This window comes from Mastomys coucha, unplaced genomic scaffold (genome assembly GCF_008632895.1).
Source record: "Mastomys coucha isolate ucsf_1 unplaced genomic scaffold, UCSF_Mcou_1 pScaffold5, whole genome shotgun sequence".
Classification (NCBI taxonomy): domain Eukaryota; kingdom Metazoa; phylum Chordata; class Mammalia; order Rodentia; family Muridae; genus Mastomys; species Mastomys coucha.
The window spans coordinates 20,503,206-20,529,341 of NW_022196911.1; the positions used below are offsets into that span (position 1 = coordinate 20,503,206).

A 26,136-nucleotide genomic window follows, 5' to 3' on the forward strand; every position below is an offset into this window, starting at 1 on the left:
GAGATCCTTACTCAAGTCTCGGGATGACGCGACCACCCAATGACTCACGAGAGACCGAACTTGCTGCATTCACATGAGGTTTATTGGGGATACTGGTACCGGGTCGATCTTATGACCTTGCTGGCCAGAGTTCTATGCTGGGGTCGATCTCGTGACCATGCTGGCCAGAGTTCGACACCGAACACAAGAAGTGTCAGGTATTTAAAGGAAGCTGGGGGCGGAGAGAGGGTTACAGAACATAAACAGTGGAAAATTTCAGAGGGACCTGAACCCAAGGTGTTCAGTTAGGGAGGGGAACATATTCATTCTAGGAATGCAATCTCCATCTACTGGTTGACAGGGTGGAGAGTCTCATAAACCACTAGACCTTCATTCTTAGTTCCGCCCTCATTGTGGATCAGCCAGGAGGGGCAGGTATCGGGAACCAGAGCCCTGAGGCTCTGGATTAGCAAAGTTCCTGGAACTAGCTACTCTACCCTTTCTTTGGCTTGTGGCAGAGGTTTTCCATGTCTGCTTTTCGGTAAAAGTTATACATTATACATTCTAAGATTCTCCAGCCTTTCAGTTTCATCCCAGGGATGCAGGGATGGTTCAATATACGGAAATCCATCAACGTAATTCACCACATAAATAAACTCGAGGACAAAAACTATATGATCATCTCACTAGATGCTGAGAAAGCATTTGACAAAATCCAACATCCTTTCATGATAAAAGTCTTGGAAAGATCAGGAATTCAAGGCCCATACTTGAACATAGTAAAAGCAATATACAGCAAACCTGTAGCCAACGTCAAAGTAAATGGAGAGAAACTTGAAACAATCCCAGTAAAATCAGGGACTAGGCAAGGTTGCCCACTTTCTCTCTACCTATTTAATATTGTACTTGAAGTCCTAGCCAGAGCAATTAGACATCAAAAGGAGATCAAAGGGATACGAATTGGAAAGGAAGAAGTCAAATTATCACTATTTGCTGATGATATGATAGTATACTTAAATGACCCCAAAAATTCTACCAGAAAGCTCCTAAGCCTGATAAGCAACTTCAGCAAAGTAGCTGGATATAAAATTAACTCAAGCAAATCAGTGGCCTTCCTCTACACAAAGTATAAACAGGCTGAGAAAGAAATTAGGGAAACAACACCCTTCACAATAGTCACAAATAATATAAAATACCTTGCTGTGACTCTAACTAAGCAAGTAAAAAGTTTGACAAAAACTTCAAGTCTCTGAAGAGGGAAATTGAAGAAGATCTCAGAAGATGGAAAGATCTCCCATGCTCGTAGATTGGCAGGATTACTATAGTAAAAATGGCCGTCTTGCCAAAAGTAATCTACCGATTCAATGCAATCCCCATCAAAATTCCAGCTCAAATTTTCACAGACTTAGAGAGAGCAATATTCAAATTCCTAGGACAGCCAAAACTATTCTCAAGAATAAAAGAACCTCTGTTGGAATCACCATCCTGGACCTTAAGCTGTATACAGAGCTATTGTGATAAAAACTGCATGATATTGGTATAGTGACAGACAGGTAGATCAGTGGAATAGAACTGAAGATGCAGAAATGAACTCACACACCTATGGTCACTTTATCTCTGACAAAGGAGCTAAAACCATCCAGTGGAAAAAAGACAGCATTTTCAACAAATTGTGTGGCTCACCTGGTGGTTAGCATGTAGAAGAATGCAAATTGATTTATTTCTTTCTCCTTGTGCAAAGCTCAAGTGGATAAAGAACATCCACATAAAACCAGATACACTGAAACCAATAGAATAGAAAGTGGGGAAGAGACTCATGCATATAAGCACAGGGGAAAATTTCCTGAAGAGAACACCAATAGCTTATGCTCTAAGATCACGAATTGACAAATGGGACCTCATAAAATTGCAAATCTTCTGTAAGGCAAAAGACACTGTTAATAGGACAAAATGGTAACCAACAAATTGGGAAAAAGGTCTTTACCAATCCTATATCTGATAGAGGGCAAATATCCAATATATACAAAGAACTCAAGAAGTTAGACTCCAGAGAGCCAATTACCATATTAAAAATGGGGTACAGAGCTAAACAAAGAATTCTCAACTGATGAATACTGAATGGCTGAGAAGCACCTAAAGAAATGTTCAACATCCTTAGTCATCAGGAAAATGCAAATCAAAACAACCCTGAGATTCCACCTCACATCGGTCAGAATGGCTAGGATAAAAACCTCAGGTGACAGTAGATACTGGCAAGGTTGTGGAGAAAGAGGAACACTCCTTCATTGCTGGTGGGACTGCAAGCTGGTACAACCACTCTGGAAATTAGTTTAGTGGTTCTTATGGCAATTGGACATAGTATTACCAGAGGACCTAGGTATACCACTCGTTGGCATATATCCAGAAGATGCTACAACATGTAGTAAGGACACATACTCCACTATTTTCATAGCAGCCTTATTTATAATAACCAGAAACTGGAAACAACCCAGATGTCCCTCAACAGAGGAATGGAGACAAAAAATGTGGTACATATACACAATGGAGTACTATTCAGCTATTAAAAACAATGAATTTATGAAATTCTTAGGGAAAGATGGACCTGGAGAACATATTCCTTAGTGAGATAACCCAATCGCAAAAGAACACACATGGTATGCACTCTCTGATAAGTGGATATTAGCCCAGAAGTTCAGAATACACAAAGTACAATCCAAAAACCACAAGAAACTCAAGGACAAGGAAGACCAAAATGTGGATACTTCATTCCTTCTTAAAAGGGGGAACAAAATACCCATGGAAGAAGTTGTAGAGACTAACTATGGAGCAGAGACTGAAGGAAAGACAATCCAGAAACTGTTCCACCTGGGAATCCTTCCCATATTCAGTCATCAAATCCAGACACTATTGTGGATGCCAGCAAGTGCTGGATGACAAGAGCCTGATATAACTGTCTCCTGAGAAGCTCTGCCAGTGCCTGACTAATACAGAAGTAGAGACTCACAGCCATCCATTGGACTAAGTATAGCACCCCTAATGAAGGAGCTAGAGAAAGGACCCAAGGAGCTGAAGGGTTTGCAGCCCCATAGGACAAACAACACTTTGAACTAACTAGTATCCTCAGAGCTCCCAGTGAGTAAACCACCAACCAAAGAGTACACATGGTGGGACTCATGGCTCCAGCAGCATATGTAGCAGAGGATGGCCAATGGGTCATCAATGGGATGAGAGGCTCTTGTCTTGGTGAAGGTTCTATGCACCAGGGTAGGGGAATGCCAGGGCCAGGAAGCGATAGAAGGTGGGCTGGTGAGCAGGAGGAGGTGGGAAGTAACAGGTTTTTTTTTTGTTTGTTTGTTTTCATTTTTTTTTTAATTTTTATTTTCTTTTTTTTTTTTCAGAGGGGAAACTGAGAAAGATAGACTGGACTATCCCTGTTGTCATATTAAATGACATGTAAATAAAGAAAATATCTAATAAAAAAACTAACAATGAAGACCTGAGTGCCAATGAAGAGCACATCCAGGATGGAAGAAGGAGTGTCTGCAACAGGGAAGACATCAAGGAAAGGGTTTTCTAGTTAATATGAATACAAAGAAGGTCATGAAAGAATTGTGTGAGTCATCATAGTCCAGTCTATCTCTGTGTACTGAAAAATAATACTGATAAAATTCTAAAATAGAGGGATATCAATGACAAACACAATTCAGAATCAAATTATGGTTAGAAGTGTAAGCACATTTATTGATAATATACACAAGGATAAACATAAAGCCCGCCAGATGTTATTAATTGAGAAATCTTCTAGAAAATTGGAAATGCAGTAACTGTAAGTATTCCTTTCTTCAAACAAATGTAGTCCACGTTTTGTTTAGTGTAGACATATTTATACTTAATCATTTCTGCTTTTTAAAATGATGTTTTTAAATATTTTCAGAGAATAAATATTTAACAACTCTGATCTGAAACAATATGTGTAAAATATATCTTTATGTGATATAATTTAACATAGCTTTCTAGGAAATATTTTTGTCTTCATTTTGAAAAAATGTTGCTAATGGTAAATAACTGTGGAAAATAATAAAATGTATTAAAATTTATATTGCCAAGGGATGTATTCTTGTAATATGTCAATATCCTAAAGGTATAAAAGAAGAAATGAATATATAATTGATGAAATCCACTTTGACATATAAGTTCATACCCATATTTTAATCAATATGAGGGAAAATAATTTACTCTCCTAAATACATATAAGAAATTCCCAGTTTGAGTTGGAAACATACTCAATCAATCAATACAAAATTTAAAAATATTAGGCAATAAATTGGCTTAGCCAGTGCAGGAGCCTGATACTGTCTCAGTGGACTTGAGTTTGATCTCAACACACTCACCTGAGAAAATTTGTCCCCATAGTTTCTCTTTCACATGTAAATGTGAGCTTCTCAAAAGTATGTGCACACCCACACAAATATGAACCATGTTAATGCATTTCAAAGGCGGCACCATTAATGTGACAATGGTCAAAAGCCAGTTTTTCTCTTAAAATTATTCTATATTGATTGGGAACATTCTATACAACAAATACTCCCATGTTATACTTTCTATTGAGATATACTAAAAGGAAGGTCCACTTTAAATGTTACCATGAAAAGATAATATTGTGGAATATAATGACAGCATACTTAGTCTTTTTTAAATATGATAGTAACAAGGAAAGCATTTATGCTCAATCACATATAAGATGTAAAAATTGGAGAGAAAATAAACCATCCATTTGATATGCAGAGAAAATTTCCAAATAAATAAGAAAAGGTTAAGTGATAAAAATAAAAGAATGTTCTCAGCTTTGTGGTATGTATGCCTTTATGTAGTCAATGGTATTTGAAAAATTACACTTAGTGAATGAATTGTATGAGACGATATTGTTAATTCTTTGTAATAAAATGGAATGCATTTTTGTCATGAATTAAATTTTTTTTGACTTTATGACAACTTAAATATTTTTGACAGGGAACAATTCTTTTATTTATAATGAATAAACCAGACACTAAATGCTCACATAACTGAAACTGCAGTTCTTGCAGTGAAGGGCTTGACACTGAACAATATAAAGGAAGCACATATCAATGCTTATTGGTGCCTGAGAGGAGTAATAAGGAACAGTAACTATGAAGAGATAGAAGACCCCCAGCACTCATAGTTTCCACATCTGCTAATGCATGTGAGAGAATTTTGTGATTTTTCTTGAAACAAAATATGATTGCCTAAAAAATTAGACCTACCATGAAATATTGTAGCTAAATAGCAAATTTTCCATAGCCATATTTTCTGTTTTAAATTTTCAAAATAAATTCCTCAAGGTAAAAAATTATTCAATTTGCATTTATAACTAAACATTCTTTCTCCTCCATTTTGTTTGCTGTAATGTTCTAAAATATCACTATGATTTTGTTAAGCACATGGTACTGTCACACTGAGCCTAATTTACATTTAAATCTGTACATCTTTTGGTCATTTATACTTCTTACCTCCAGACATATTTCCTTATGTCTTTACAGGCATTTCCAAATGTTAATGCTCTGCGACGGCCTTACTTACTGGACCAGTACAGATATAATATGGTCTTCATGGGATTGGAAGGTCTGATTTATATAAACAGATCTTATTTCCTTTATTAGGAAACACATGAATATTTCTCTGTAATTCAGAAAGACCTGTCTGACTCTGCATTCATCTGGAATACTTCATACATCCTAAGAAATAGAGGATGACCCACTCATAAGAATGCAGTCTTGGTAAATACAACCATAAATATGAGTGTAAATACTGCAAACAGATAGAGTAAATTAGTAAACACCAGAAAGCTCAAAATAAAGATTAAATCAGCAAACAAATATTTATAAGAAAACATGAGATGGAGCCCAGAAGTATTCACAATTCTGATACAATAAATCTGAAATCAGCTGTATATACTAAAACACAGCCTCGTCACTCAAACATCACAACAAACATTCAGGACTTACTGAATTCAATGACATAATCTAATACCACAAGAACACATCAGAGGTTTGAACAACAACATCAGGTTATAATAAATTAATGTTTCTTGAAATCATAGTATTGAATACCATTCAGGCATTGTAACTTAATTGTAATTACAAATAAAAGGTTACACTTTATTAATCAAACAAGGAAACTTAAATGAATAAACTCAAAGTTACCATTTTATTACCCCTGAGAGAGGAAAAGAAGCCAAAATGATGATAAATTTAAAGAATAGGTTTTTGAATATCTAAAAGAGAATTAATCATTTTAAAAATTAAAAATATTGGTACAATTTAAAGAGTACTCCCAATAAGTCATAAGAATTATAAACACTAAAAATGAATAATTGTACTTACTGTACACGATTATCTAAATAATAGTATGGTAGGAATGGATGTGGAATTTTCTTTGGAGAGTAGTAAGTATGAATGGAAAAAAATGCACCAATCATGACATCTCCTTCATGATGAAAATCTTCAGTAGTTTTGTAATAGCATTTACTGATATTCGTAGTGATACAGGCAGAGACAAATTTGGAAATCTGTAAGAACCAGAGGATAAAAGCCCAGTAGAACATCCTATTGATACATTCATCAGCTTGATGCAGATCAGGCAGTGCGTAGTATATATATGCTGAGGTCATGTTTTTGTGACCTAGCTGAGGTCATGTTTTTGTAACAGCCTCTCTCATCAGCAAACTTTGCTGATGAGAGAGGCTGTCACACTAATAATTCTAAGGTTTTTCTTTTGCCTCCTTCCCTGGCATTGGGAATTTTAAATCTATTTCTCTTGGGCTCTGCACCTGAGGCACTCTACTCAGGTGAAAAACAAGCTAGGAAATATGTTGTTCATATTGATCACTAGCCCAAGGAACAATGATTTCAGCCAAGGCTACAAATATTCACAGATCAGGGTTGAACTCCTCTTGGGACGAATTGGCTAAAAATAAGAAGCAAGAAACTTTTCATATGAAAATAACTTAGGTTGTTCCTCACATTTTGCATCAGAATAGACCAACAGTGGGAAAAATAAAAAGGAAAAAATGAAAACATTGCAGGTATATCCACTCAAAATTATTGTGTTCCAGGGCTTTTGAGAGGTCCCATTTGGAGCTTAATTGTAAAGACTGAGCCATCTGAGTCATATAAGGCTATTGACATTTTTGCTGGGCTAGTTTCTCATCTAACATTCTAGTACTTACTCAATTGTCACTGTGCTTCTACCAAGTGGCTCTCTCTGTTATCCTCTGTACACTATTGTTCTCCTCCCATCATTCCGCCTCCACTTTCTAATCACTGCACACCTACCATCTTTCTGCCTGCCCTGCCACAGATTAATCTTTCAACTACTTGTTTATCAAATTCCATACTTTTTCATTTTATACCAAAAACTAGTGACAGTTATTCCAGTTTACTCACCATAAACAATTCAGCACCAGGATGCTGCTCTGTAGTGTTGCCTTTTGACCAGATTGAAAGTTATTTGACCTTTTACTCAGAAGCTTGCTTTGTAACTTGATAATCTCATAGAATCAGCTATTTATTTATTTATTTATGTATTTATTTATTTCTGATGAGGAAGTCCTATATATTTATATGGAGAAAGCAGGAATTGTTAGTTATAGAGAGGACAACACTACATATCACAGCAGCAATGGGAATACTAGCACAACGATTTACATTATTAATATAGGGATACACATTCATAGCCAGTTGACACATATGTGCAAGCATAGTATATATGAAAATCTCCCCTTTTTAGTCCAAAATTGGCTTTGTCTCTCATATAAGCAAACTATATAAATAAGAAAAGTTATGAGAACTATTAGAGTAAGAATTAGATTTGAAATATACAGTTAATTTTTAAATCACAACTTTGAAAAAGTACTTCTATTATCTATACTATTTTGGTGAACTTAAGTTCTGTAGACTGTTGTCAGAAGAGAACAATGAAAAGTACCTTTTAAGTTTACACTTAGAAGATATCCAATGGAATTTGGATCTAATAAAATTTACAGAGACTTACTGGCTACTCAAACAGTCAACAAAGGTTTATTTGTTCCAGTGGAGGCATACATCTTGGGCAGTCAGGCCCAGAAGATCTTGCAAACTTTACTGTGAATTAGGAACTTGGGGATGATGTCCTTTCTTCTCTTGGCAAACCAAAGCAATCTATTACTCATCCTGCTTGTTAACAGTTTGTAATGTCAGCAGTCAAATAAAGGGATGTTTTTATCACAGTTGCCAGTTTTAACACATATGGCAAAAGGTCAAGGTGAAGGGCTTTTTGTCCAACACATTCTTTGGTGAAGATAAAGAATACTCTAGGGCTTGATGTGTCTCTCTATATAACAAAAAAGCTGTTTTTCCATTAAAGCATATTAAATGCCATAATCTTAACATTTCTGAAATTCTTGAGGACAATGTATCTCTCAAAAGTATATCTAAATAGGATATTTTTTCTTGTTTCTTCTTAATCATCCTAAGCTTAACCTGGAAAACATTTACAGGAGGCAAAATAAGCCTTATAACTGTTATTAAATGCACCAGTTCTGAGCATGACTAAAAGTATAATTCTGAATGAGTTAAAGGACTTGATCTTTATAAGGTGACTGACTACTATTTAGTTAAGATATACAAAATTTTAAATCATTCTTAGCAGTTTATAAGAGTAGCTATTTTCAAGACTAGAAATCTAGGTTTAGCCTTTAAAGTCATAATTTTAAATCATAGCTCTATTAGTATCAAATGAAACTTTTAATAATCATGGATACATTCCTTGAAGAGAATTTCAAATTTTCGGACCCTGAAATTGGGCCTAGGAAAGAAACAAAAGTAACTACCCAATGGCTGAAAAAAATGTCAATTCTAATCTGCCAAGGCAGTCTTCCAGAAAAGCCAGGAGATGTACTAGTGGACAGCATTGACCTTGAAAAGTTAATAGACACCAGTCCTATATTAACGGAAGGGCCATAAGTTCCTCTTCCCAAGAGACACGGAGAATCACTCCCTTTTTAGCAAGCAGGAATCTTCTTTAAGTGTCTTAGTGATTAGATCATATGTCTAAATCTCTGATCTTGTGTAAGATTTCCTTAGGAGACCTGAAAAAATATGCTGTGACTTTTCTAAATTATTTAGCACAATGGGGTTGAGCAATTAGCAAAGATATAAGCAGTTACACAAACATCTTTCATTAGTTATTGTTAATCTGAATAAATATTCATAACTTTAAATTTTCCATCATTGTAAAAAGTCCATACCAATCTAAGATATTAGTCTTTTTACATTTTCTTGTTCTAAAAGAAGATAAAATAATCTACCCTTCTTTTCCCTTTCACATCACATTTTCACCTGTTTCACTCCCTAATACTAGACAGGAGAAAAGGAAGAATAGAGGGAAAGGGCAGAGAGAAAGATATTCCTGAACTTATAGTTCTCTGGGAAACAACAACAAAAAAATGCAACCACCACCACTCCTAAATGGACACCTACTACCCCAGCTCTTGAAGGAATGAGGCATTGCTTTCTTATATGACTTCCTGTTGTCTGGGAGCAATAACATCCAGGATAGGCTAAGAAAATTGGCATGCTGTCCAAGTCATGGGAGAGCTGGCAGTTTCATTCATTCTACAGGCTCTGGAACATTTGAGGCTAGGAAATGAAAACTTTGCTTAGGCCATCTGTGAGGCTATATGACCTGGAGCTAGCTGTTTTGAAGCAGACCTGAATACAGGTGTCACAGAAATAATTTACCAGGCAGTATTTTGGAACAGATGTTGGTCACATCATCTTCAAGAATGAATCCTCTCAGAGTCACTTTAACATTACAGTTGTCTGGTATGTTTGCTTTGAAAATACAGACCTATTTAAAAGTAAATTAGAGACATTTTTGAATTAAGATGTATGTGAAATGTGTGGTGTCCACAAATCAGTTAATGTTGATTCTCTTCTCTATGCATGAGCACGGGAAAGGCATCTGCCAATCCCTTTAAGTCTTTTTGGACTGCATACCTAAACTGTAATAGTGGATTACATATCTACAACTCTGCAATAGGAAATGAAAACATATTGCAGTAAGTCAAGAGGACCAGGTAACCAAAAAGATTCATTGGTTACTGTAGAAACATGATTCCTCAACTTACCCTTTTGATTTTTGCAACCTTTAAGATAAAATTTTCAGCATTCTTACGCCTATAGTTAACATAAATACCACAACTAGGGATATCTTTACAGCATTCAAAAGTTTTTCAGTCTAATGAATAATCACTTCTTTATTTTTATTATTTTTTATTTTTTATTAGATATTTTCTTTATTTATGTTTCAAATGTTATCCCCTTTACTGGTGTCCCCTCCAAATACCCGCCTCTCCATGCTTACCAACTTATGCACTCCTGCTTCCTTGTCCTGGAATTCCCCTATACTGGGGAATCGATCAGTCATAGGACCAAGGGCCTCTCCTCCCATTGATGTCCAACAAGGCCATTCTCTACTACATATGTGACTGGAGCCATCGGTCCCTCCAAGTGTATTCTTTTATTGGTGGTTTAGTACCTGGGAGCTCTGGGGGTATGGGCTGGTTCATATTGTTGTTCCCCCTATGGGCCTGCAAACTCCTTCAGATCCTTCAGTCCTTTCTCTAGCTTCTCCATTAGGGACCCTGTACTTAGTCCAATGGTTGGCTGTGAGCATCCATCTCTGTATTTGTCAGGCACTGGCAGATCCTCTCTGGAGACAGCTATATCAGGCTCCTGTCAGCAAGCACTTGTTGGCATCCACAATAGTGTCTGCGTTTCTTAACTGTATTTGGGATGGATCCCCAGATGGGGCAGTCTCTGGATGTCCTTTCCTTTAGTCTCTGTTCCACACTTTGTCTCTGTACCTCCTCCCATGGGTATTTTGTTCTCCCTTTTTAGAAAGATGTAAGTATCCACACTTTGGACTTCCTTCTTCTTGAGCTTCATGTGGTCTATGAATTATATCTTGGGTATTCCAAGTTTCTGGGCTAATATCCACTTATTAGTGACTTTTGTGATTGGGTTACCTCACTCAATATGATATTTTCTAGTTCCATTCATTTGTCTAAGAATTTCATGAATTCATTTTTTAATAGCTGAGTAGTACTCCATTGTTTAAATGTACCACATTTAATATATCATTTTAAAATTGGGTTATTTATTTATTTATTTATTTATTTATTCAGTTATTGATTGACTGGAGTCTAACTTCTCTAGTTCTTTAAGTATTTTGTACATTAGCCCTCAGTTAACTTCCCAATTTGTAGGTTTTCTGTTTGTCCTATTGGTAGTGTCCTTTGCCTTACAGAAGCTTTTCATTTTCCTGACATCCCATGCATCAATTGTTGATTTCAGAGTCTGAGACATTGGTGTTTTGTTCAGGAATTTTTCTTCTGTGGCAATGTGTCCAAGCTTATTTCATACTTTCTCTTCTATTAGATTAAGAATATCCTCTGGTTTTATCTTGAGGTCCTTGATCTACTTGTCTTGAGCTTTGTGCAACATAGTAAATTAAAATGTGTACCTTATGAATTTTTGAAAGCAAATGATTGGAACTCAAAAGTATCACCATGAGCAAGGTAGCTCAGACCCAAAAGGACATGCAAGACAGGAGTCTAACATGTCTGTCCTCTGAAAGGCTCTATGAGCAGCTGACTAATAGCAGTGCAAATATTTACAGCCAGCCATGGGACTGAGATTTCCACCTGGCAGAATACCTAATCAAATGCCCCACTCTCCAACTTATGATTAGAATTTTAGTCTTTCTGGACCACTAGAAGACCATATCCTAATATTAGCAGAAATTAATTACAGAAGTAAAATATGTCCATTGTTCCAACTAACAGGATGAGATACTAAGTCAAATTGCCTACATTTCATCAACAAAAATTATAGTTTTTAGGTCTCAATTTACCACTTGGCCAATAATTCAGATGTTGGAAAAATAAATGCCAAGTCAATGATTTGATTTAGTTACAAAACACAGAGGGAAATAAAAGGATTTAGTTATCCAGAGCCAGGCTAACTCCATGACCAATCATTAACTGACAGTTCAAGAGAGTTGACATTAGTTTCTGTTTCCCAGAGATGAGATCCTGGATCCAAGAACCTATGCTTAGGCCACCACAGCCATGGGCAACCCATCCTAGGATGTCTTGTCATCTGGCCTGAAGCAAAACTGGGTAGATGAGTAAGCAACCATCCTGATCAGTCCTCAGGGAGCTACCCAACTATAGAATCAGTTCACTTCTAGAGATAGAGCAACCCAATCAAGGTAAAATGAAATTATGCCTTCCTGGAATCATGCTATCTGATCCTAAAACCTAGGCCTGTGAGTCCAGTGGGTGTCTCCATTCCCCTGAATTGAGGAAATTCTGCTAAATAACTACTCTTTGCTTTTGCAAATCTCCTACTCAGCTGATAATTTTTTTGGACAATTTATGTTAAAATCCCCTTGTATACATTGAAAGAAATTCCTTAATGCTTGATTAGTTCATCTAATGGTGGTTCATTGCCAATTAATATTTCCCAGTAAATTTTAAAAATCATTAAGTGTGTAACTGATATTGTCTGATCTGTAAATTATTTTGTTGAATTTTCTGAAGACCAATCTTCTATCCTAGATAGTAGATTGAATATATTCTTTGTATATATTTTTTAAAGATTTATTTATTTATTATATGTAAGTACACTGTAGCTGTCTTCAGACTCGCCAGAAGAGGGAGTCAGATCTCATTACAGGTGGTTGTGAGCCACCATGTGGTTGCTGGGATTTGAACTCATGACCTTTGGAAGAGCAGCTGGTACTCTTACCCGCTGAACCATCTCACCAGCCCTTCTTTGTATATTTTATAAATAACTTGTAATCTCCAACAAGGTAATTTTTTCCCTTCAACAAACACTTTTGTAAGGTATTTGCATTGGATTTAGTCAGTAATATATTTTACATATAATGATAAAATATAGACTCAGAAAACTATTCATGAATTATTTCTAATGGCTCTTTTACAAATTATTGGCACAATGCTGAGCTGTTTAAAATTACTTTCCCCAAAACTTTCTATTTATATCATTTTGCAGGCTGTTTATTGTCACATGTGGATACAGTGAAAAGAAAATTGTCTTTATCTTATTCTTGTCGGGTATGGTAAAGAAGCAATCTTTTAAATTAATCACTATAATATACCATGATTTATTAACAAAGAAGTTAAGGATACTTTATATTCCAGAGGACCCATAGGCTCAATTACCTTACTTATAACTCTTAAGTCTGTTAATACCTTCCATTTTGTGGATTTCTTTTTAATGGCAATTATAGGAGAATTCTAAGGACTGTTTGAATCTTCTATATTTTAAGAGTCCTGCACTCTTGGACCAACTATTCACAGCCTTGTAACATTTTCTTATTTAAATGCCATTTTTCCACATGAATATGTTCATTTGTTGACCATTTTGATAATGTAGGGCATTGGCCTCTTTATAAATTTGGTGAGCCAACACCACTGCTGATGGACAGCTAGTAACTGTTTTTATGACATTTTTCAATCCTTGTTAGGAAAATTTCCTATTGTATGTTTTGTTACTGATGTTGAAGGAATGTTAATCTATGTTGCCCAGTGTTATAATAGATCTCATCCATATAATTTCATGTCTATATCTGCCATATAAGATTTTTATCTCAATGTCTAACCTTCCGATCTTATGCATTTAATCTATTTTGCCCATGTTTTACCTGAGAAAATGTCCCAATCCCTAGTAATTGTATACATACCATTTCAAATGACTAAATTTGATTCCAAGAATATTCTGACATGATTGTTATATATGCTCTGGTATCCACGAGACCTTCAAGATCAATGCGATGTAATTGTAATTCCAACTTTGGTTTCTTATCATTTTTAGCAATCTGTCAAAATGCTTGTCCCCTGGTACCTCTAAAGTTTCTTTATATATCACTTGGAGATGCTTTGTTCCTGTTAAATGCATTACATAGAGTTCATTTAGAACAGCATTGTCTGTAATATCAGTCAGTTTTTCTAGATGCTTTCTAGAACAGTCTCTTCTTGGCTGAGAGGTAACAAATGGTTTATGCATTTTTATGGAGGCCTGAGCAAGAGCCCCCTAGGTATTTCCCAATAGTAAGGAATTGCCACATATATATTTCTGAGTGAATTATATTCAAAAGGCCTGAATGTGTCATTTCCATGTCTGTTTTATATTCCAGGAGGCTTTCTCTCTGGATTATCTTTTCAGTTAATATTATCCTTAGGTGTGATGAAAAACTGAAACAAAGAGACATCTATACAAAGAGATTGTCAGACATGAGATAAAAAATATTTAGATAATAGTATTTGCATGAGATTGTATGTTATATAATATGTATGTAATAGGACACCAAAAATAATATTCATATAGTTATTTGTTATAAACTTGATTGTACAATTGATGCAATTGAGCTTCTTTAATTATGGTCAAATCTTGTCACTACCTGCTTTTATATCATCTGTGAGTGACGAATGCTTTTAAACCTGAATAAAACATAAGTAACTTATCCAGTCAACCAGTGGGTGACTAACTCAGATCAATTTCTAAGTGAGAGTCTCAAATTCTTTTCAAATCAACTGGAAGATGTTTATCTATAAATAACTGTACAACTGGATATCTGAGCAAGAAATCTCACATCTATCAGCACAGTGGCATGGATATCTATTGTGTTTTCCATGATTACACAAAGAGGGCATGCAGAGAAGATGGCAGCTTCAAACTTTATCTTCCTTAATTCCTCCTATGACATTTGAACTGAACACACTATCGTCTGTAAATTGAAAGATTATTCTATGGAAATAGTGGGAGATATGTGGTTACCATGGCATTGTCTGAAACAAGAGATGCAATTACAGAAGAGCTGTATAGAGGAGGAGAAGATGGAGTATTCTTCTCTAACCTAAATCAACTGTCCTGACTACAGAGTCCATGGTAACAAATAGGGGTAGGACTATGAATGATGAATAACAAAGGAAGGAAGACAGTCCATGATAGGGATACTGTCTAAGGCAAGGGACAGGAGGAGCATAGTAGCATGACAATGTCTCTGTGCTATTGACTATTGATTAGATGTTTAAAGTTCTGACTCTTTAGTCTCTTTGTCATAATTACTATAACCTGAAATTCTAAACCAAATAAATACTTCCTCTCTTAACCTGATTTCTGAAATATTTTATGTCATAACAAATGGGACTATGATACCACCCTACAAAGGGAATCTAAGAGTGGAAAGGGCTGAATCTTTTGAAAAAAAAATTCCCAGATTTTACATCATCTATTACCACTCACATATGCTTTGCCCCTCTCAAGGGAAAAGCAATGAGGCTTAAGATGGGTATCCACAGGAGAATGAAAGTACAACCATGGTCTTAAGGAACTGACAAGTGTTGTAAGTTGGAGGTTTTCAATGATCACAGGGTCAATGAAAATTTATCCCCAAATTTTCTGATATTTATAAATACTTTTAATGGCTACTACACAGAATGAAAGATGGAGTTTTTCATTTCATTGTTATTTTGTGTTTATATATGTTATATGTTTATATATACTGGGCTTACATGCATATAAAGGCTAAAGATTACTGTTGAATGTCTTCTTCAGTTCCTATCCATATTTTACTTAATGTGTGGTTGGCTGATTGTTTTTGGGGGACTCCAATCTTGGTACTGGATTATATGATTTTTTCATGTCAAAGGTATATTTCTCCATGTAGTTTCATTAAAAAAAACCTAACTATGGAAAATAATCTGGTCGTTCTTCAGAAAATTGGAAATAGTTCTACTGAAAGGTCTACCTATATCACTCCTGTGCATATATTTTTAAAAAAATGCACCAACATATAAATGAACACGTACTCCACTATCTTCAAAGCAGCTTTTCTTTTGCAATAACTGTAAACAGAAAACAACCTAGATATCCTACAACAGAAGGATGGATGCAAAAAATGTTGTACCTTGACACAATAGAGTACTACTCAGCTATGAAAAACAATGACTTCGTGAAATTCCTAGGCAAATGGATGGAACTAGAAATTATCATCCTGAGTGAGGTAACACAGACACAAAAGATACACTGGTATGTACTCACTAATAAGTGAATAGTAGGGCAAAAGCTCAGAATTTACAGTACAATTTACAGACCATATGAAGCTCAAGAAGAAGGAAGATCAAAGTGTGGATGATTCAGTTCAACTTAGGGTGAGGGAAAGGGGGACAGGATCAGGTGTAGGAAGAGACAGAAGTTTAAAGGGTCAAGAAAATGAATAGAAATATATAGCAGTTTGAGGTGGAGAATGGGGGAGGTCAACTAGATAGTCTCAGATACCAGGGAAGCCAGAGATCCCCAGGACCCAACAGGGATGACATTAGCCAAGATATCTAACACAGTGGAGAAAGAGTCTGTAGAGACCAGCTCTAGTTGATAGGCACAGTCCACAGTTGAGGGATGTGGCCATCCACTCACCTCTAGAACAAAAAACTCTAGAACAAAATTACTCCCAAGAGGAGTAGATGTCAGGAAATAATCAAAGTCAGTGCTGAAGTCAACCAGGTAGAAACAAAGAGAACTATATAAAAAAAATCAAGAAAACCAGGAGCAAAATCAACAAGATAGATAAACCCTTAGGCAAACTAAATAGATGGCACAGAGAAAGTATCCACATCAACAAAATCTGAAAACAAAAGGTAAAGGGAGACAAAACAACAGAAACTGAGGAAATTAATAAAATTATCAGATCCTACTACAAAAGCCTATAGTCAACAAAAATGGAAAATTTAGATGAAATAGATGATTTTCTACATAGATACAAGGTAACAAAGAAGTTAAACTGGGATTAAATAAACTATCTAAACTATCCATAAACCCTAAGGAAATAAAGTATTCATTAAAACTCTCTCAACCAAATATGTGTGTGTGTGTGTGTGTGTGTGTGTGTGTATCTCCAGGGCCAGATGGTTTCAGTGTAAAATTCTGTTAGAACTTCAAAGAAGATGTAACACCAATACTTCTCAAACTATTCCACAAAATACAAACTTGACTGAGCCTACCTAATTTGTTCTATGAATACAATTACACCAACACCTAAACCATACAATGTCCCAACAAAGAAATAACTTCAGACCAATTTCCCTTATAAATATCAATGAAAAAGTACTCAATAAAATTCTGGCAAACCAAATCAAAGAACACATACAAAATTCACCATAATCTAGTAGGCTTCATTCCCAGGATACCTGGATTGTTCAATATATGGAAGTCCATCAACATATTCCACTATATAAACAAACTCAAAGGGAAAAAAGAAACACATGATCATCTCATTAGATACTACAAATCCATTGACAAGACACAACACCCCTTTGTGTTAAAAGTCTTGGAAAGATCAGAAATTCAAGGCACATAACTAAACATAGTAAAAACAATATACAGCAAACAAATAGCCAACAAAAAATTAAATGGAGAGAAACTTGAAGTGATCTCCTAAAATTTGAAAAGCATCTGTAAGGCAAAGGACACTGTCAGCAGAACAAAATGGCATTCTACAGATTTGGAAAAGATATGTACCAACCACACACCTAATATAGGATTAATTGTATATTTCTATGAAGGAATTTATAGATATGTTTAGCTACAGCAAAGGGCCACTCTCTTAGGGTTTTACCACTGTGAACAGAACAAGGCAAGTCTTATAATTAAGATGTTTAATTGGGACTGGCTTACAGGTTCAGATGTTCAATCAATTATCATCTAGGTGGGAATGCATCAGTGTCTGAGAAGGTATTGTAAAGGAAGAGCTGAGAGTTCTACACTTTTATCTATAGGGTACTAGGAGATGACTGGCTTCTACATGGCTAGAATTGAAGTCTTAAAGCCCATGCCCACAGTTACACATTTCCTCCAACAAGGCCATACCTCCAAATAGTGCCACTGCCTGGGCCAAGCATATTCAACATCCACTTAAATTTTCAGTGCTGATATCTAACAGATACTGCCTCAGAACAAATGTAAAGCTGATAGAACAGAGTTAAATTATTCACTGTTTCTGCTTTCAGAGAGTATAATGTTTTAGCAACCATATATTTGGAAATCACATATTTGCAAAAAAGTACATCGCATGTCTAAACTGTTTCTTAAATTATTTCAGTTATGTATTTATTTGTAGAAAGCAGAAAGCCAGTAGTTTACACATTTGAACCCCATAGAGTTTTCTTTTTCCAGATGCCTACAAAACCATGAATAACCATGAATAGCGTGATTGTATCTTCCAACCAAGAAAATGCAATGAGTATAACTTGTGTATACAGAAGCTAAGGGATGTTAACAAAGTTTCTATTTAGTATTATGAATGAAAAAATGTACCACATCAGCCCAAGTATTAAGGGCTTATTTTCCTATTGGTGGCAATATTTATAAGTCATTGAAACTTTGGGAGTTGAACACAAACTACAGGAATTATGTCACTGGGTGTTGAAACTGGAACATCATAATCCTCATCTAAGCTACATTTTCTCAGTTTATGTATTTCAAATGTGTGTGGATATAAAAACATTTCTGGGCCCTGTAACTGTCCCTGTGACTTTTCCTTGCTGTCATGCTTCCATCCATGGTGGACTTTCATATCTCTGAAACCATAAGCCAATTTATGCAAGGTCTTCTAAAAATAACTTTTGGTCATGGTGTTTGATCACAACAATATTTGTTTCACAATCTTGATACCAAAGGAGAAGTTTTCTCTCACACTTTGTTCCATGGGTCATTTTTTAGATTGAAATTTGTCCTTCGTAAGTGTCCCTAATTTGTGAAAAACTGATGAAAGCTAAACCTCATATGAATTTTGAGAGCCATATATAACATTTAGTACTTCCATTGATATGACTCAAAGAAAGTGAAAAACTACTATACTCATAATAGTTTTATAGTATTTCTACAGCAATAGTCAGAGAGTGATGGGCCTTAAGTCAAACAACAGCCATCATTATATCAGCAAAAACAACACAACCCATCTATGGAACATTTGGAGAACAACTGTGTAATTACATCTTCTAAGACTCTGGAAAATTTCAAATTTTGAGAATGTCATACTTTTCATTTTATTTCTCTCTTCATATAAACTCATTTTGTTTCTCACATAAACATCCTTCAGGAAAGAGTTAAGCTGAAAGAGATTCATGAATTTATATTACATTATATTCAAGAGGCAGAATAGAACATGTGGTATGGAATGTCACTTGGTTTTAATTTCTGATGAGAATGTCAGTACTTATGATGTTTAAATTCATCTTGAGTAAATGAAAACCCGAGTGAACACAATAATACTCTGCTTTTGAAAGATCATTCAGCTTCAAGAGAAAGCTTTGAATCAAGATCATGTTATAAATCAAGGACTGACGATTCATGTAAATTTCAGTCTTTCTGAAAGCTAGAACTTTTCACTTTCAAAATATGTTCAGATATCCAGTGTCAAAAATTTGGGTGGCGATATTGAAAAGATAATTAAAAGGTATCTTTTAGGTATAAACTGACTGTCTTATTTTACTTCAGTTCCATTTTTTAAATTTATATAGTAAGAATGTATATGAAAAGTATTTATTTTATTTATTGAAACTATTACTTACCTTGTCTCAAAACAAAACAAAACAAAATAAACAAACAAAAAAAGAAATTACTACTTTATTGAAATTATGAGAATTTTTGAGCTAGTTGTTGATAACAAGAAACTGATGTTGACAATAGACAATTTCTTCTGGTTTCTCGTACTCATCTTCTCATCAACAAAGACATTTGAATCTGTCTTGACTAAAAAGGAAGAGTAGAAAGACAAACACTCCTGTGTTTGTGGACAAAACATACAGAATTTTACAATACTTAAATTAGTGTCCTGGCAAATTCTTATATATCACAGTACCATTACATTATAGTAGAGAGGACTTTAACTGGAAAGAGAATTACACAGTTCCTTACCCTCTTTCTTATGGGTGTATTTGTAATTGCATAAGACTCAGCTATGAAGACTGTGGGCCACACCCATACACAGCATAGTAGAACTCTCTTCACTTATAATCATGTCAAATATGTGACTAGATAATACATTCTGTGAAGCACTGGCTTGAGACTTTTCCAAAAGTTGGCAAAAAAAAAAAAAAAATCAGCACTTGAAGAATAAATGCCACAGTTTATGAAGACAAATGTCCTCTGAGTATTTGGAAAGATTAACCAAATAAAATTGATAAATTCAAAATTCTACCTATCACAATGGGTAAAAATGAGAATCCCACGGAGTGAGTCCAACATGAAGTAATCAGTATAGACAGTGATATTCTATTCAAAGTTCATGAGACAGATTATCCAAATCAATCAATTTTCCCCAATATTTTACATTAGAGCTTGAAGAGAATCTCTTCATTTTATCTCTGAAATGTGATAGAATTTTATTTTCATTCTGGTCATCTAAAAGGATAAAAGCAATCCAGGACCACCTAAAATGATGTATCAAAGATACAATGCCAAGTGATTGGCAACTCGCTCTGAGCGGTCATCTGGTTAGAGAATACTGACCTCAGTCACTCTAGATAGGACCATTAGGTACAAAAAAAAAAGGTTAGCTAAATTAAAAAGAAAAGGAAGAATATTATTAACATCAAATATATTCTTAGTCCTGAAGCCAAAGATGACATCAGGATAAAAGAAAGTTTTATCCCATTTTTAAAGGCAAGTTACATTTACAAAATTAAAAAAAAAATCCTACAAAGCCTACTACTTTCAAGAACTTCTCTAGTTTTATTCACTATCCATTCTCTTGGAGACTGATATTTCTATCAGTCTGAATACTTGCTTTGATTATTCCATAATTCAAGTATTCTTCTTTTACTTTTTCACACACCTTTATTATCAATAAAAGAAACATGATTTGAAGATCATACACTCCAGTATTTCTCACCTATGGTAATTTAAAGAGTTGCACGAGTGTCCAAAGGTAGGCAGATGTTGCCCATGATGTTCCTGTGAATGCAACAATACACTTTCTCTTTAAACAGTTGTATTTAGGAACATCCCTTCTCAGTCTTGTGAGAAAATACAGTTATTCATAAGAATGTTCTTCTCGGTGAACAGTACATTGTATAAGTGAAGTCTGAGAAATATATAGAATGAAATATTGGCATTCACATTTGATCTCTTCATTACAAGTACCAGAGACAGAACAAATTAGTAGGTCTTAAAATTCTGCTTGTGTAAATGACGTAAAAATATCAAGGAGGAAGATCACATAGACAAAATATTTACACATATTTAGTAAGAGTAGCATTTATAGTTTGTTTCTATAAAATATCTATCTTAAATTTTTTCATGATAAATGACTGGAACTCAATTATGCAGATGAGTTAGAATTAGGCACATTTTTTTTTAGCATTACCACTGATTAATTATAGTTCATCAAAATTGCTTTATTTATCTTTTATAGATACATATAATAAAAATTTTGCTCATATATTAAGAATTAGATTTTCTCCATAGCTATCTGCATTATGGCCTTTTAGGCTTTACGACTATGAAAATTGACAAATTCTTTACCAAATCAATAAGTTTTAGAGAAAATGTATTTTAATTAATTAAAAATTAATATCTGTACAACAGTTTGCCTTTCCTCATTTCCTCTCATGCCTTCCATCCACCTCCTCCTCCTCCAACCCTCCTTTTCTCTTTAGAAAAGTGGTACTTTCTCATGGATACGAGCCAGCTTTGTCATATCATGTAGAAGTAATACTAGGATTATATTCTTCTATTGAAGGAGCCAAGGTAGACCCAGTAGTGGAAAAGGATTGCACATACTGGCAAAAGATTCAGACAGCCACTGCTGCAGCTGTTAGGAATTCATGCATAAAGACAGAAGCTCCATGTGCAGAGAGCATAGGCCAGTGTCATATATGCTTCCTGGTTGGTGTTTCAGTCTCTGTGCATACCATGGTACCAATTTAATTAAGTCTGTGCATTTTCTTGTGCAGTCTTTGTCCCCAGTGGTTCCTATCATTATTCTTCCCCATTTTCTGCAGGATTCCCCATAGTCTACCTTATGTTAAGCTGTGTTTATCTGCAGCTGTAGAAATACTATCTCAAGCAAATATAATCCTATTATTCGTTCATATTGTCCTCTGGAAAAGAACTGATAATTAGAATATTTTATTTTGAGACATAAGATAAAATGTTTTTTCTTGCATGAGTACTGTATATAAAATATATATAAATTTATATAATGTAAATGTATATATATAAATTTAAAGATATATGTGATTTTGGCAATTCCACACATGTAAGTAATTCAGTAATAATCACTATTATGTATTTCATACTAAAGACAGTAGAGTAGCTCGAGATCTATAATCACAGAGGAATTATAGAAAGAACCTTTAATGAAAATGGTTTGAATACTGTCTTCTGGATGTCAAATTTTGAAAACACATGATATTAGAGTCTGAGCCATTGGAATTCTGTTTAGGAAATTTCCCCCATGCCAAAGATTTCCAGATTTTCTTTTCTATTAGATTCAGTGATTCTGATTTTATGTTGAGGTCCTTGATCCACTTGGACTTGAGCTATGTGGAAGGGGGCAAATATGGATCTGTTTTCTTTTTTCTACATACATACTGCCAGATAGACCAGAACCATTTATGGAAGATGCTTTCTTTTATCAGTTGTTAAATTTTGGCTTCTTTGTCAAAGATCAAGTGTCAGTAAGTGTGTGGTTTTATTTCTGGGTCTTCAATTCCATTCCATTGATGAACCTGTCTGTCTCTGTACCAATATCATAATTCTTTTTTTTACTATTATTCTGTAATATGTAACATAGCTTGAGGTCAGGGATGATGATTCCTCCAGAATTTTTTTTATTGTTAAAAATTGTTTTTGATCTTCTGAGATTTTTTTCCAGATAAGTTTGAGAATTGCTTTTTCCATGTCTTAGAGGAATTGTGTTAGGATTTTGATGGAGAATGCATTGAATCAGTAGATTGCTTTTTGTAGGATGACCGTTTTTACTATATTAATTCTACCAATCCATGAGTATGGGAGATTGCTCCATTTTCTGAGTTTTTCAATTTCTTTCTTCAGAGACTTGAAGTTATTGATCTTTTACTTGTTTGGTTAGAGTTACCCCAAGATATTTTATATTATTTGTGGCTATTGTGAAGGGAGTTAGGAAATTTCCCTAATTTTTCCCAGTCTGTTTATCATTTGTATAATAAAGGATACTGATTTGTTTGAATTAATTTTATATCCAGCCACTTTGCTGACATTGTTTTTCAGCTATAGAAATTCTCTGGTAGAATTTTTGGCATTGTTTATGTATACTATGATATCATCTGCAAGTAGTGATACCTTGACTTATTCTTTGTGAATTTGTATCCTCTCCCTCTCCTTTTGTGGGGTTATTGTTCTAGCTAGAACTTAGAGTACTATTTTGAATAGCCATGGGGAGAGTGGGCATCCTTGCCTTTTCCCTGATTTTAGTGGGATTGCTTCAACTTCCTCTCCAATTAATTTGATATTAGCTGTTGGTTTGCTGTGTATTGCTTTTATGAAGTTTAAGTATGGTCCTTGAGTTCCTGACCTCTCTAATACTTTTAACATGGAGGGGTGTTATATTTTGTCAAATGCTTTTTCAGCACCTAATGAGATGCCATGTGGTTTTTATCTTTGAGTTTGTTTATATAGTGAATTGCATTGGTAGATTTTCATATAATGAACCAACCTTGTATCCCTGGGATGAAGCCTACATGATCGTGGTAAATGCTGGTTTTAAGGTGTTCATTGATTTAGTTTGTGAGAATTTTATTGAGTATTTTTGCATTGACATTCAGAGGCAAAATTGGTTTGAAGTTCTATGAATTTTCTAGGAAAATTCTATGAAATTCTATGAATTTTCCTCTTAGCACTGATTTTATTATATCCCATAAGTTTAGGTATACTGTGTCATCTTTTTGATTAAATTCTAGGAAGTGCTTAATGTATTTGTTTCTTCCTTGTCCAAATTATCATTGAGTAGAGAGCTGTTCAATTTCCATGGGTATGTGGGTTTTCTATAGATTTTGTTGTTATTGAAGACCAGCCTTAATCTGTGGTGATCTTCTAGGATTATTTCAATCTTCTTGTATTGGCTCAGGTTTGTTTTGTGACCAATTATGTGGTCAATTTTGGAGAAGGTACCATGAGGTAGTGAGTAGAAGTTATATTCTTTTGTTTTATGGTGAAATGTTCTGTAGATATCTGTTAAAACAATTTGGTTCAGAACCTCTATTAGTTTCACTGTTTTTCTGTTTAGTTTTTGTTTCAATGACCTGTTTATTAGTGAGAGTTGGGTGTTGAAGCATTCCACTATTATTGTTTGGGGTTTAATGTATGTTTTCAACTTTAGTAAAGATATTTTTATGAATGTGGTTGCTCTTGCATTTGGGGTATAGATATTCAGAATTAAGACTTTCTCTTGGTGGATATTTCCTTTGATGAATATGAAGTGTCATTCCTTATCTCTCCTGAAAACTTTTCATTGAATATCTATTTTATTGGATGTTAGGCTGGCAACTCCACCTTGGTTCTAGGCAGCATTTACTGTTTTCCAAGCCAGTAAGGAACATCCCTCCATGACCTCTGTGTCAGCTCCTGCTGCGTGACCTGCTTGAGATCCAGTCCTGACTTCATTTGGTGATGAACACCAACTTGGAAGTGTAAGCTGAATAAACCTTTCCTTCCCAACTTGCTTCTTGGTCATGATGTTTGTGCAGGAATCAAAACCCAGACTAAGACTCAGTTGTAGTGACTTCCCTTGTTATTAAAGTGTGTGCTTTTGTTATGTAGCAAAATTCTGGATCCCATTTACATATCCAATCTGTTAGCTTATTTCTCTTTATAGGTTAATTGAGTCCAGTAGTATTGAGAGATATTAGAGACAGATGAATATTAGTTCCTGTTATAATTGTTGCTATAGGTTGCATTATATGTATGTGATTCTCTCCTTTTGGCTTTGTTGTGAGATAAGTAATTTTTATTTTTTGGTGTAGGTATCCTCCCTGTGTTGGAGTTTTCCTTCTAGAATTCTCTGTAGGGTTGGGCAGGTAGATAGATATTGTTTGAATTTTGTTTTGTACTGGGATATTTTGCTTTCTCCATCTATTTTGATTGAGAGTTTTGCTAGGTATATTACCCTAGGCTGGCATTTGTGCTCTCTTAGGATCTGCATGACCTCTGTTCAGGCTCTTCTGGCTTTTAGTGTCTCTGTTGAGAAGTTTGATACAATTCTGATAGGTCAATCTTTACATGTTACTTGGCCTTTTCCCCTTAAACCTTTTAATATTCTTTTGATCTGTACATTTAGAGTTTTGATTATTAGGTGACAAGAAATTTTGTTTCCAGTCCATTCCCTTTGGTGTTCTATAGTCTTCTATGGCCATCTCTTTCTTTAGGTTGGGGAAGTTTACTTCTATGATTTTTGTTGAAGACATTTTCAGGTCCTCTGAGCTGGTAATCTTCTCTCTCCTCTCTTCCTGTTATTCTTAGATTAGGTCTTTTCACTGTGTGCTGGATTTTCTGGATGATTTGAGTTAGGATTTTGTTATTGTTATTGTTGTTGTTGTTTAAGTCATCAAGTCTTTTATTTATTTATTCACTTTACATCATCAGATTAACCCCTCTCTCCTTCTAGTACCCCCTTATACAAGTCCTTCTCCCCATTCCACCTTCCCTTTCTCTTTTGAGAAGGGGAAGCCCCACTCTGGGTGTCACCCCCCACATGAACACTCACACACACGCACACACACATACACACACACACACACACACACACACACACACACACACACACACACACACACACACACACACACACACACACACACACCAAGTCTCTGCAGAATTAGGTGCATCATCTCTCACTGAGGCCAGACAAGGCAGTACATTTAGGGTTTTGGGATCCACAGGCAGGCAAGCAACAGGCTCTGAGATAGTCCTCATTCCAGTTGTTGGGGGACTCACTTGAAGACCAAGCTGCTCATCTGCTACATGTGTGCAG

At 35.1% G+C, this 26,136-nt stretch overlaps 1 protein-coding gene across 2 annotated transcripts in view; it reads right to left on the bottom strand.

Moving 5' to 3' along the window:
• LOC116076905 (vomeronasal type-2 receptor 116-like) overlaps window positions 1–6,601 on the bottom strand; it is a 32,190-nt gene extending 25,589 nt beyond the window's left edge. For both annotated transcript variants that reach the window (XM_031350985.1, XM_031350984.1), the window contains exon 1: window positions 6,381–6,601. In XM_031350985.1, the coding sequence (XP_031206845.1) occupies window positions 6,381–6,601 (221 nt within the window). The remainder of the gene's footprint in view (window positions 1–6,380) is intronic.
• Between the last annotated feature and the right edge of the window lie 19,535 nt (window positions 6,602–26,136).